The sequence below is a fragment of the Amphiura filiformis genome, chromosome 9 (genome assembly GCF_039555335.1).
Source record: "Amphiura filiformis chromosome 9, Afil_fr2py, whole genome shotgun sequence".
Taxonomy (NCBI): domain Eukaryota; kingdom Metazoa; phylum Echinodermata; class Ophiuroidea; order Amphilepidida; family Amphiuridae; genus Amphiura; species Amphiura filiformis.
This window is the reverse complement of record NC_092636.1, coordinates 56743310-56757650: the sequence shown is the minus strand read 5'-3', so window position 1 is coordinate 56757650 and position 14341 is coordinate 56743310. Positions and strand designations below refer to the sequence as shown.

The 14341-nt window shown below is 34.5% G+C and overlaps 1 protein-coding gene across 1 annotated transcript in view; it reads left to right on the top strand.

Moving 5' to 3' along the window:
* Positions 1-14341, top strand: part of LOC140161212 (basement membrane-specific heparan sulfate proteoglycan core protein-like) — a 204387-nt gene that overhangs the window by 72810 nt on the left and 117236 nt on the right. Inside the window, exons 3-4 of the mRNA XM_072184664.1 lie at positions 10206-10374; positions 10975-11135. Coding sequence (XP_072040765.1) covers positions 10206-10374; positions 10975-11135 — 330 coding nt within the window. The remainder of the gene's footprint in view (positions 1-10205; positions 10375-10974; positions 11136-14341) is intronic.

Here is a 14341-nt window from a genome sequence, read left to right as displayed (position 1 = left end):
GTATAAAAATGAGAAATTTCTGATGATTGAATTTCTTTTTCATGTGTTTATAATTTTATTATTCTAATTTATTTTGGAACAAAAATGCAATTTTTGGATGGTTTCCTGTGGTGGTTCCCGGGTTAGGCTCCAGGTCGTTTTGATAATAATTATGAATTTGCAGGTTTGTACTTTGATGTGTTTTTGTTATTTTGCAAGATTTAAATTATAATGGAACAAAAACAAAAATGCATTTTTGGATGGTTTCCTATGGTGGTTCCCGATGTTTTCGGTTCCGTGTTGTTTTGATAGTAATTGTGCATTGGTTGATTTGTGCTTTCATATGTTTTTGTTACTTTGAAAGATTTAAATTATTTTGGAACATTGAATGCATTTTTGGATGGTTTCCTGTGGTGGTTCCCGGTGTTTCGGCTCCGTGTTGTTTTGATAGTAGGCCTACTGGTGCATTGGTAGTTTGGGCTCTCTCATTTGCAAGAATTAGGCCTAAATTATTTTGGAACAACAATGTATTGTTAGATGATTTCCTGTCCTGGTTCACGGTGTTTTCGGCTCCATTTATGCATTTTAGATTTGTGTTCAGTCGTGAGCTCCCTCAAATGCTGTTGTATGTGAAAGAGCTCTAATGACAAATTATCATAACAAACCAGTAAAAGTGCAAGTCGAAAAAAAAAGTAGATTTAAGATTATTCAGATGAAAAATTAGTGTGTGTTTCAGTCAAAAGTAAGAAGAAACGCCATTATTAAACTTAATTTTTTGTTTGCAATTTAAATAACACAATCTTAAAAATCACAATGAAAGATAAAACGGTTTTGTACACAATACCACGGAAATGGTGTACATATTGGCGTAAATCAACTGGGAGGTTGACAAGTATTGGCGAAGATTAAATTAAATGAGTTTTGAAATTTTCAGTCTTTTTTTAAATTTTGTTTACTTTTTTATGGCTTGAAGAACTGAATCGCGTATTACGCAGCCCACCACTCGCATGGCGCAGAGTGCCACGCAAAGTTCCTTGCGCGTACCGGCGCGTAATTTTAGCGCAATCGCGGATAAGCCAAGTTGATTGATCGGTGACGCAAAATCACGCACGAGAAATTCATTATTTACGATCTGCATCATTTTCTAGCTCGAAGGCTCACATACAAACGGCTATCTTCTGAAGATAGCATTGCGGGCCTAATAAAGCAACAGAAAACATTTCACGCATTTGAAAAACATCTGTTGTTAGGAAAGTTTGTTTTTGATGTGTTTTGTTTGTTTGTTTTTCCACTATCTACTCAAGATAGCGGTTTTTTTATAATAAAATAGGCCTAAGAAAGTAAGAAAGGTTGACAATATTTTGTTATCTACCATTTGAAACCGTATGAACTAATTTTAAAAAAAAATTCACTCCACGGAAATTTCATTTGGTATATTTTTTGAACTACATGTTTGTTGTTTGTTTGCTTGTTTGTTTGTTATCTACTCAAGGTAGAATTTACGGTGTGATTTGCAAATCATTATACAACAAGGTTGAATATATTTTTTCAGGCCTATCTACTGATGATAGCATTATAAAACCTAATGAAATAATACAAAAAGAAGGAAATTATAAGACTTAGCATGAGACGAGTCAAAAAGATAATTTAATATGTTTTTGTATATTTCATGTTTGTTTGTCTGTTGTTTTTTTTGTTTGTTTTTTATCTACTCAAGATACCATTTACAGTGCGATTTGCAAATCACCCGTTATGACATGCATCTGTGAACACGCATACGAGCCCACTTACGGCCTGCATCATTTACGATCTGCATCATTTTCTCGGAGCAGCATAAGCGGCTATCTTCTGAAGATAACATTGCGGGCCTAATAAAGCAACAGAAAATATTTCACACATTTAGAAAACATCTGTTAGGAAAGGTTGTTTTTGAGGGGTTTTTGTTTGTTTGTTTGTTTATTCCGCTATCTACTAAAGATATATTTTTTTTTTATAAATTACAAAGAAAATAAGTAAGAAAGGTTGACAATATTTTGCTATCTACTGATGATACCATTTGGAACCGTATGAACCAATTTCTTGTTTGTTTGTTATCTACTCAAGGTAGAATTTACGGTGTGATTTGCAAATCATTATAGGCCCTTTGCGACACCAAGCATCATCTGCTGTTCAAAAAACGCGCTCAAAGCCTATTTACGGCCAGAAAATATTTCACACATTTGAAAAACATCTGTTGTTAGGAAAGTTTGTTTTTGATGTGTTTTGTTTGTTTGTTTTTCCGCTATCTACTCAAGATAGTAGTTTTTTTAATAAAATAGGCCTAAGGTCTAAGAAAGTAAGAAAGGTTGACAATATTTTGTTATCTACTGATGATACCATTTGAAACCGTATGAACTAATATTTTAAAAAAATCATAGAAGAAAATATTTCACAAATTTAGAAAACGTATATAGCCCCAGACAAGCAACGTGTATAAGTAGGCGTAAAACTAATTTTGGTGGGTTTAATTAAAATGATCTTCGTTTATATATCAGGTAAAAAAATGTACCAGTGTATATTTGAAGAATTAATACAGCAAAATCATGAAACGTTTCATAATATTTTAAAAGGCCTACTAACGGTGCCTTAAATTAAATATTGTTGTATACGTTTTCTAACATTTTCACAAATCATATCGGCTTACTGTCAATATCAATACGGCGTATTTTTATTCATAAACAAAACATTGATTATAATAAAAGTATTTTGTCAAAATCGGTAATAAATTAATTTAAGTTTTCTATTAAATATGTAAAACAAATGTTAAAAAAATGTTTTTTAATAATTTGTGTTTGCTGGGTTCGTGCAAGATCTCTACAGAAAAAATACGTTGTATTTTATTAAGTGGCATTATTTATTATAAGGGCATTATTTATTATAAGGGCATTAAGGGCGTGTATAGGCTATAATCTTAAAATACAGGGTGATTTAAAATGAACTGTACCCAACTTCAAAAATTAAAATAAAATACTTACCGACATTTAAATAATTTGTGTTTGTAGGCTGTAACAGGATAGTATGTTTTCTATTATTGGTGAAAAAATCATGTCTTTACCTCTAATGGTTTGGACGAAAAATACATTCTTAGAAAACACACCAAAAACGATGTTGCACACATGAGTATTTTAATCAAATATTCTGTTCTACAACGGTTTGATCACTCAACTGCCCTCAGGCGCTTTTAGTTCAAAATAAATTAGCATGTTTATTTAAAAATGAAAATAAGATGAATTGATAAATGAATAAAATTAAAATTAAATACTTACCGACATTTAAATAATTTTATGTAGCAAGCTGTAATAGGGTAGTAGGTTATGTTTCCTATTATTTGTGAAAAATTCTGTTCTCAATTACGAGTGATATTGCACCAGCACCATTTCTATTTGCATTTAAATTTCCCTCTACAATTTCAAGTCAACGAGTCCTTTGTTCTACATGTATTATTTACATGTAATCTTTGGAAACCTGACATTGTCATAACCGTCATAATATATTCAATTTAGTGATACAAAAGTTCAGCAGTTTAAAAATTGTAAAATGTATACGACATCGTTTTGTGTCAATTTTTATTTATTTCGTTTGTACATAAATTAACACGGAATAAAGCTAAATTAACTTTGAAATCTGATTTTCTCAAAATCAACTGATTTTACAAAAATGATGTACGACAAACGAAAAAATGATTATGTCGAATAACACCAATAATGAAACTGCTGTTGAAATATTAGCCATCAAACGGTAGGTCTACTCGACTCATCTTACTCATGGTTGTAAAAGAAATAGGCCTATGTAGCCCCCCCCCCTCAACACAAAGGTTGACAACCACGAGAGTAACCAAATCTTTCAAAGATCCCCTTTGCAATGATTTTTCATCAAATTTACCCCCCTTTTTCATGCAAATTCGAGGTCAACAAATTAAATAGACCCTACACCATATTTTGCCAATTTCACGATCCTTGCTTAGGCTGGATCCTTCAGTCTTTCAACAACTACGCACGGTCATCAGGTTAAGGCAATGTGAAGGATTGTGGGTAAATAAAAGGCGCCGCCATTAGAGGCCAGAAGGATTCAGGCTAGTCCTTGCTGCTTGTAAAAAAATAACCCCTTTTCCGCGCAATTTCAATTTGGTAACTCTCATGGTTGTCAACTTTTGTGTTGACTAGGGTGCGGGTAGGCCTAAGGCCTATGTATAGTCATTTTCAAATAACCGCAATCTACAGCTGCTAGTATAAGTTCTGAAGAAAGTTTTATATTTTTTGCTGACATTTACCCGAACATTTATTTTAACGTACGCCATGTATATTCCTCAAAACAGTCACCAGCATGTACTTTTCAAATAATTTAGCTATTCTATTTTGATAATTTCATAATAGTTGAAATTGTAACAAACTGACATAAGAACACCCCAATTATGTTTTACCTTTTCATTCCTATCGTGCTTTTAAACCTTTAGATCATTGAGCTGCTGAAATATGCTTATCATACGAGTACGAGTTTAGCGAAAATAGTGAATCATACAAGTATTATTAACGTGGCTGTGTACTCTACTCCCCATTCCAGAAAAATACAGAACTAATAATTTTTTTGAATAAAAATAACATTATCCTATAGTGGGAATTCCAATTGAATGAACGCAGCTTTCAATAGCGTGACGAATGATTGCGTACACTGCGCGATGTACGCCAGCGTGTGTGACTGTGCGTGAGTAACGCGGAAGTGAATCTAACCATGCCACCGCACTTGTAATTGGATAGCATTGTATCCAAGGTCGTGCGTTCGCGTTGTAGTTTGAAATACGCAATATACGATCGCGGTTGGATCGAGTACAGCAGTTGAAAGCTGCGTTCATTCAATTGGAATTCTTACTATAGTAATAAAAGTCAAATTTTGTGATTTTCGTGACTCGGTTGTCAGAAAACATGCCGAAAATGCATGTTTGTGGCTCTTTTTCAAGATATTAGTGAAATAGTGAACTTTTTCTTTTATCTCCAGTTAGGACTAACTAAAGGATTAGGATTTAGCTATGTTTCATTTGCCAAAACAGGATAATATTTTTTTAATCGCAAAAAAATTAGTTCTGTATTTTTCTGGAATGGGGGGTAGGCACTGTTTCTTTCGCGAAATTGAGTTTTTTGAAATGTATTTACTTTGTTATGTTTTTCATAAATACAAGAAAAAATAATCCAGATTTGTTAACTCTAACTGTTCTATTTTATGGATTTTATTTCACTATTTCACTTGTTTCCGCAATTTAGAAGGAAAGGAAACCTTTGTTGTACCATCGGGTACACGCGAGAACAACACATCGCGTTTTGTAGTCGCGCAATTTGTTAACGCACGGATACGCTTACGCATACGCAACGATTATCTGCATCTTGCGGCGCATCTTATGGAAGCACCACGGAAGCACTGATTTCAAAAAACCTTGCGGTCAAAGGGCTCCGTTTTAGCTACTGTGATTTTTTTTTTTCAAGTTCTTTCCCCGATTTTAACATCAAGATATGAAAAGATTTCGCCCAAAAACTTCTCAAGGGGCTGTGGATTTACTCGATGTTCACGTAATGTAAGGAAGAAAGACGAGAAATGCCGCATTCTCCTGTGATCTTTGATCAAAGTGCAAAATGTGACCACTTTAAACTTCAACTGCCTTTATTTCAATGTTCATTTTCTCGGTAAAATGACGATTTTGGTACACGATAACTCAATGAATACAGCATTTATTAAGCAATTGTGTTCATCATCACACGCCTGATCGTCTTAAGAAACGTTTTTCTCATTTTCTTATATTTTAGTCTATTTCCAATTTTAGGCATCATTTTGTGCAAATAGGCGTTTGTGAATTTTAAAAAGTACATTTTGATGCTTTATAGGCCTATGGTCAATATCTCAAAAAAATAAGGCTAATATCAAAAACTAAAAAAATTGGAAAGAGTGTTTTTTTGTTATGATCTACAGCACAAAAATTGTCAAAAATTCATTTTGTAGGTAAAAATCAAACAAAAAAAAACAGACAAACAAACATGGAAAATACAATAATATACCAAATTATCTTTCCGACTCGTCTCATGCTAAGTCTTATAATTTCCTCTTTTTTTGTATTATTTCATTAGGTTTAAAAATGCTATCACCAGTAGATAGGCCTAACGAACAACCTTTCTCATTTTTTTTGTATTTTACTTGCGGAAAAACTAACAAGCAAACAAATAAATAAATAAACAAACAAAAAACATCAAAACAAACTTTCCTAATAGACGTTTTCTAAATTTGTGAAATATTTTCTGGCCGTAGATAGGCTTTGAGCGGGTTTTTTTGAGCAGATGATGCTTGGTGCCGCAAATCACACCGTAAATTCTAACAAACAAACAAGAAATTGGTTCATACAATTCCAAATGGTATCATCAGTAGATAACAAAATATTGTCAACCTTTCTTACTTAGGCCTACTTTCTTTGTAATTTATCAAAAAAAATATATATCTTTAGTAGATAGCGGAATAAACAAACAAACAAAAAAAAAAACCTCAAAAACAACCTTTCCTAACAGATGTTTTCTAACTGTGTGAAATATTTTCTGTTGCTTTATTGGGCCCGCAATGTTATCTTCAGAAGATAGCCGTTTGCGCGAGCGCCTTCCGAGAAAATGATGCAGATCGTAAATGATGCAGGCCGTAAGTAGCCTGAATCCTTCTGGCCTCTAATGGCGGCTCACAAGCGTGTTCACAGATGCATGTCATAACGGGTGATTTGCAAATCGCACTGTAAATGGTATCTTGAGTAGATAAAAAACAAAAACAGACAAACAAACATGAAATATACAAAAACATATCAAATTATCTTTCTGACTCGTCTCATGCTAAGTCTTATAATTTCCTTCTTTTTGTATTATTTCATTAGGTTTTATAATGCTATCATCAGTAGATAGGCCTGACAAAATATATTCAACCTTTCTCAATTTCTTTGTATTTTACTTGAGTAGATAGCGGAAAAACTAACAAGCAGACAAATAATAATAAACAAACAAAAACATCAAAACAAACTTTCCTAACAGACGTTTTCTAAATTTGTGAAATATTTTCTGCGTTGTTTTATTAAGCCCGTAAAGCCGTTTGCAGTGCCGACAAAATGATGCAGGCCGTAAGTAGGATTTGAGCGCGTTTTTTGACAGCATATGCATGATTCGTGATGTCGCAAAGGGCCTATAATGATTTGCAAATCACACCGTAAATTCTACCTTGCGTAGATAACAAACAAACAAGCAAACAAACAACAAACATGTAGTACAAAAAATATACCAAATGAAATTTCCGTGGAGTGAAATTTTTTTTAAAATAAGTTCATACGGTTTCAAATTAGGGGTTCATTCATATATTTTCATGACTAAACGGTTGTTTATGCCCGAGGGGCCCCGTTCATACATACCAGAACATTTTGTGATTCTTATTTCATCAAAATAATAACAAAAAATTACAAGTAACATTATTAAAAAACACGATTTTCCTTCATTTCCCCTACCCGATGATCGCACATCCGGGATACCGGGCATAAACGCTGTTTATGCCCGGCTCTCGACCAATCACGCGCGCTGTTACATAGCGTGTATGTATGAATGGTAGATAACAAAATATTGTCAACCTATCTTACTTTCTTAGGCCTATTTTATTATAAAAAAAACCGCTATCTTGAGTAGATAGTGGAAAAACAAACAAACAAAACACATCAAAAACAAACTTTCCTAACAACAGATGTTTTTCAAATGCGTGAAATGTTTTCTGTTGCTTTATTAGGCCCGCAATGCTATCTTCAGAAGATAGCCGTTTATGCATGTGAGCCTTCGAGCTAGAAAATGATGCAGATCGTAAATAATGCATTTCTCGTGCGTGATTTTGCGTCACCGATCAATCAACTTGGCTTATCCGCGATTAGCGCTAAAATTACGCTACCGATGCACGCGCAATGAACTTTATGTGGCGCTCTGCGCCATGCGAGTGGTGGGCTGCGTAATCTGGCGATTCAGTTCTTCAAGCCATAAAAAAGTAAACAGAATGTTAAAAGAGACTGAAAATTTCAAAACTCAGTTAATTTAATCTTCGCCAATACTTGTCAACCTCCCGGTTGATTTACGCCAATATGTACACCATTTCCGTGGTATTGTGTACAAAACCGTTTTATCTTTCATTGTGATTTTTAAGATTGTGTTATTTAAATTGCAAACAAAAAATTAAGTTTAATAATGGCGTTTCTTCTTACTTTTGACTGAAACACACACTAGTTTTTCATCTGAATAATCTTAAATCTACTTTTTTTTGCGGCGTGCACATTTACTTGTTTGGTATGATAATTTGTCATTAGAGCTCTTTCACATACAACAGCATTTGAGGGAGCTCACGACTGAACACAAATCTAAAAATGCATAAATGGAGCCGAAAACACCGTGAACCAGGACAGGAAATCATCTAACAATACATTGTTGTTCCAAAATAATTTAGGCCTAATTCTTGCAAATGAGAGAGCCCAAACTACCAATGCACCAGTAGGCCTACTATCAAAACAACACGGAGCCGAAACACCGAACCACCACAGGAAACCATCCAAAAATGCATTCAATGTTCCAAAATAATGTAAATCTTGCAAAGTAACAAAAACATATGAAAGCACAAATCAACCAATGCACAATTACTATCAAAACAACACGGAACCGAGAACATCGGGAACCACCATAGGAAACCATCCAAAAATGCATTTTTGTTTTTGTTCCATTATAATTTAAATCTTGAAAATAACAAAAACACATCAAAGTACAAACCTGCAAATTCATAATTATTATCAAAACGACCTGGAGCCTAACCCGGGAACCACCACAGGAAACCATCCAAAATTGCATTTTGTTCCAAAATAAATTAGAATAATAAAATTAAAAACACATGAAAAAGAAATTCAATCATCAGAAATAGCTGTTTTTTATACAAAATCATTGTTTTGATTTATTCAAATTACAAAAACCAATGAAAACAAAGATCATGCAATGTTTTGTATGTTCAAAACAATATGGAGCCTAAAACACTGGGAACCACCGCTGGAAACCATCTAAAAATCTCATTTTTGTTCAAAAATAATACAAATCTATAAATCACCAAAAAAATGATAATGCCAACCCCTGCCAGATTGACACTTGCCAACCTGGTACAATTGGCAGATGCCAATGATTTCTGACACTCTGGATATTGATGGCAAATGCCAATTTGGCCCGTGACTGCAAATGCCTGGTTGTGCGTACCCCTTGCACATTCTTCTTGGCCGAACCTGGCAAATGCCACATTGGCATCAGTTGGCAAGTGCCAACCTGGCACTATGTGGCATATTTTCCCTGTGTATAGGGCACAATCAATGTGTCAGAGCAACTATGTTGAGTACCATGTAATGCTTGTAAAAGATCATGACCTAGCAAATGACCTCTTTTTGAAGCAAGGATGATGATGAAAACTGAAACTACTGATAAAACCCATTATTCTAAACCATGTTTCTGTGGTTAGACTAGAGATGAAACATTTTATATTATTTATTAGACTACTATTACCCTTTTGAATTACAACTCTACAACTCTCCAAGTTGCACAGATGGGAGTGCTTTTTAATCTGAATATGATTTATAGACAGAAATGTTGAGTACAAAAGAAAGATGAGCTTTAAATCCAAATTATGTATCCCAAAAAATATAGAACCAATTCTTTTTCTTCTTTGAACATGTATACATGTGTGTGGGGGAGGGGGGGGGGGGGGTGGGCGGTGGTAATTTTGTCCACACTTGTTTAAAGCAGTAAATTTGGTTCAAAATTAAAATCCTTGTTTTTTGATGAAAAGGGGGTATTTTGATATAAAATTGATCGTTTGAGCCCCTATTGGTCGAGCTATGGGTTTTAAAATATTGAATGAGACGTAGTCGAGTCCAATTATTTTAAAACTCATAGCGAGACCAATAAATATTGGGCGTAGAGCATCCAATTTTATCATTATTATGGTTTGGGTCCAATATTTTCACACATTTGGATTCATCAAAAACATAATAATGAAAATATCATGCATGCCTACACTATTATGGTTGAGTGTCCCCTAGTCACATTTGCACTTGCTCAAAGAGCATAATGTCATGAATAAATATTGTATCTAACCCTTGTACTCATGGTCTACTTCAGTTGCGTACTACAGAGTATTTGTCACACTTACCGATGCTCCTTATGTAACGGACTTGGCTGATAGGACTTCACCAGCATTTCAAAAGCTTTCTGAACAGCTCATCTTAGATGTAGAATATCTTTATACCAGTGTACCAGGGGATCAATTTGCTACCATCCTACAATTTAGGTAAGTGTTTTAATAAGGTATATTGCTGCTCAAGGTTGACGGGCAAAGCTATAGAATTTGTCACCAGAGATTGCGAATTTGAGCCCTTTGTCTTCCCAGCATGCATCACTTTTGCCTATCGATCACTATCAGCAATATACCTTATAAGTTACATGATACTTTTGAACCCAAATAGATAAGTTAGTGGCAGTTTCTATTCTCTTCAAGGCAAAATGGGTTAAACCTGTGTGTTCAGGATCCTGATTCCTGACAAATAGGTTTCAGATGGGGTAAATTATATAGCGCCCTCTGGCATCTCAACAAAATTATAGAAATGCTGCTGAGCAAACATTTTTAAGCAATCCGAATTTAATTTGCCAGATTGTTTTTGATGTCTACATTAATTTATGAGATTGCTATATTTTTTTCTAAATTTAAGTAAATCAATATTTTGCACTGTACATAATTTTGCCGAAACCATCCCGCAATGCAGTAAGAATTTGTACTGCCAATATTGTTCAAATTGATCACATTGAAATGTTACAGGGTTCTGAACTCCCATTACTTAATTTCCAACTTTTTTTTATGAGCTAACAATACTTGAAATGTACTTTTTTGTAGAAAATCGGAAACAGGGAATGTAGAAGCTCATTTTGACTTAGGATCAGCCAACTTTTATAGTGAAACCGTTCTATTTATGGTGATGGAAAGAGCAGTGAAGAGTGGCCAGCTAGGCGCATACAGGGTAGCACCGGAAAAATTAGAATGGCTGCCTATCAATGGTAAGATACAACAGAATAATGAGCATTTTGGTATACCCAAAAGCCTTTGCAAATGAAACAGTAATTCCTTCATCGCTGATACCCACATCATTACTGCCGTTACTGCGCACACTTGACCAGTTCGGCATGCACAATCTGTGTGTAGACGATGACATAATTTGGTTTTTCTTTGCAAAGGATTCTGGGACCAAAAAGGTGAATTGGTTTATTTCAAAGATGCCCATGGAGAGCAAAATATAAACTCTTTGGTTTATTTGGCTTCAAACAGGTTGTGTGTTCAGAAAGTAAGTCAATGAACAAGTGCAAAGAAACATGAATGATTGAATGTGTAACTCTTGCATTCTGTGAACCCAACACAAGCTATCATGGATCTCTATGAACATTATAATGATATTCAGCACTACTGTGGTCCCATGCCCTCAAGTCTGTGATGCCTTTTCTCCATTTATAAAGAAGTTAAAAATCACAGAGGGCAGTATTGCATGTTGCCACTTTGCTTGTGTGCATTATGAGCAATAGAGGGCAGTGCTTCCCTTACTAAAAAAGTTTTCCAAAAGTTTTAATTGGAAGTAATTGGCCTGCAGAGGGCAGTCTTCTGTATCACCACAAATTTATTCCAGCTATAATTCTTCCCCAGAGGACAGCCTTTGCTCCATTCAGAATAGAGTAGTCCAGGGACAGTAGTCTAGTCGGCAAGTTAAGGGTCATAAGTTTAGTGAAATGAAAGTTTACATTGTATTGTTTGTGTTTATGAAATACCTAAACCTGGAAGTGCAGAATGGCTGTGTGTAGGAGCCTGACAAGATAACCTATACGCCCACATGTTGTACATATAAAACGTGATCATCCATATTGATTACAGTGGGAGAAAGTCAAATCCATTTTTCATTTGATATAAATCCAAAGTAAAGCTGCATGGGAATCTGGCAAATTGCTAAATATAGATGATATGAGGTGTTTGTTGAACTGTGTATGGAGGACAATGCTATGGTTCTTCTGTGGGGGTTGGGAATTGGTTGAAAGCTAGCAGTAAATTTATCACACTAAAATATACAATGTGTGTTTGGAAAAGGTGGCATGGAATGGTAAACAGATTGGACAATTTTGAGCTAAGGTTGTGAATTTATTTTTGAGCTTGACCTACTGATAGATCTTATTTGATGGTTGGATTTAGTTATTTTATTTGAGCCTGTATTCAAGAGGCTGTGGCTTCCTTAAAAATGTGCCTCCAAAAAAGTTAACTTCTATCCAAAATATCAAAAAGTCCAAATTAGGAAGAAAATGATAAAAGGGACTACTTTTGTCACCATACTAGACTGTTCTAAATAGTCCTGTAGAGGGTGGAGTCCACTATTTGCATGCAAGTGATTTTGCTGGTGGAAAAAGGTCCATATTTTTGAAATTCTGCACCCCCTCTCAAAAACTAAAATTCTGCATACTGGCCTGATTCCCATGGTGGTTTTGTTCTTATTTTATCAGACATTAATTGCAGATTATTAGAAGATTAGAATGAAAGACTCTTATATTTAACAACAATAGTTTTTGTTATGTCAGAGGTTACAACCCCTGGTAGGAGCCTTGTCAATTCCAATCAAACTTAATAAACTAAAGAATAATATCTCCAAATCCCATTAAGGTCATGCAATTTACAGAAATGTTAAAAATTTATTTGATTTTAATGATACTAAACAGGTACAAGTTCAAACTGAAAAATTCCAATTGCTTTTCATTCTGTTTCCTGCCCTTGACCATGGACCAGGCAATTTGGTCAGTCCTCAGCAGCACCTTAAAAATCCATTTACTCTCTGATGCAAAAGGTTTACCTTGTAACATAAATGGGCAACTCTACATACATGTAGGAGCCCAATGCCAGATTAGTGTGAACGTTTTGTAGCGTGCAGACAACACAAGTGTTTTACAAGTTATATACACATACACTGCGTGTCTATGTGCTTACACTACGCACCCTTTTTTTCAATTTCAGCTCCCCCCATGTTGAAAATCTTCCTAAGCCAAAACAAAATTTGATCGAAAATGTACTAAAATTCTCAATAATAATTCCTGTATTAGGTAAAATTGATATAAATGCATCATAGAGAGTCCAAAAACCCCTGCCCTTACCTTGTAATAATCTATTATTTAAGCTCCTGTTTTTATGTGTTAGCACCAATAAATGATGAAAACCCTGGCAAAAATATCTAGACATTTAAAAATCAAAATGTCTCGATATGTTTGCCAGCATTGCCAGTTTTTTACACATTTAAAAAAATCAACAAAATAATAAAGGAGATTGCCATAAGAAGAATGGCAGACACAATAATAGGAGGGCAATGTTCAGTTTGCATAAAGCATTTTGAATTTCCCAGGAAATATTCTTTCAAAAATGAGCAATTTCAGATTTTTGGCAGGGTAGTGCAACTTGTGGCAGGCAACCTTGGTTTAATGTCTTGATATTTCCCTCAAGTTCAGGGCTAAGTTCATTACTGCTTCCATCATGGCTACATGCTATGGTAGCTTTCAGCAAGTCCAGCTGGTATTCCATTTAAAAAGTTCCTTCCATACCAACCCTAATCACGAATAACCAATACAGTCTCATACCCATGACACAGTTCAATAACCTCCTGTCAACAGTAATAGTTACTCAAAATTTGACTTTATATTTTGGGAATTGTGTTTCAGTATCCAATGCATACAAAGGTCATTGTATGATCGTACAAGTCTATAGGGGTGAGAGAACTGTGCCCTGATATATTGTAGTGTATAATATCGTGCAATACTACCAACAATGATATAGCGCTGACCCTAGGTGCCAAATCCATGTCAAGTTCTAGTTATAGAAGTGTCAGATGTTACTGGCCAGATTGACCTATTTTTAATGTAATTAGATTATGGGCAAAATTAACTCAGGAATGGAATTTTTGCTGGAAAATAAAACTTTAATTTTGTTAAATTGCAGTTCTGTAAATTATGAGTTTGACTAGACTTGAAATAAACCTTGAAAAGAAATCGGTTTGATTACGCATGCATTTTTTGAAAACAGGATAAAATGTTTGGTTCATTAATCAACCCAAATGTTAGCACTTCAATAGAAATCTGTAGCTTCAATTCTTTAATATAGTATTGATGACATGTTAATAGATGTTACAACTGTACAACATTGTATAATAAGACTCATTATGGTAAATTTCAAAGATATTTTAGTGTCG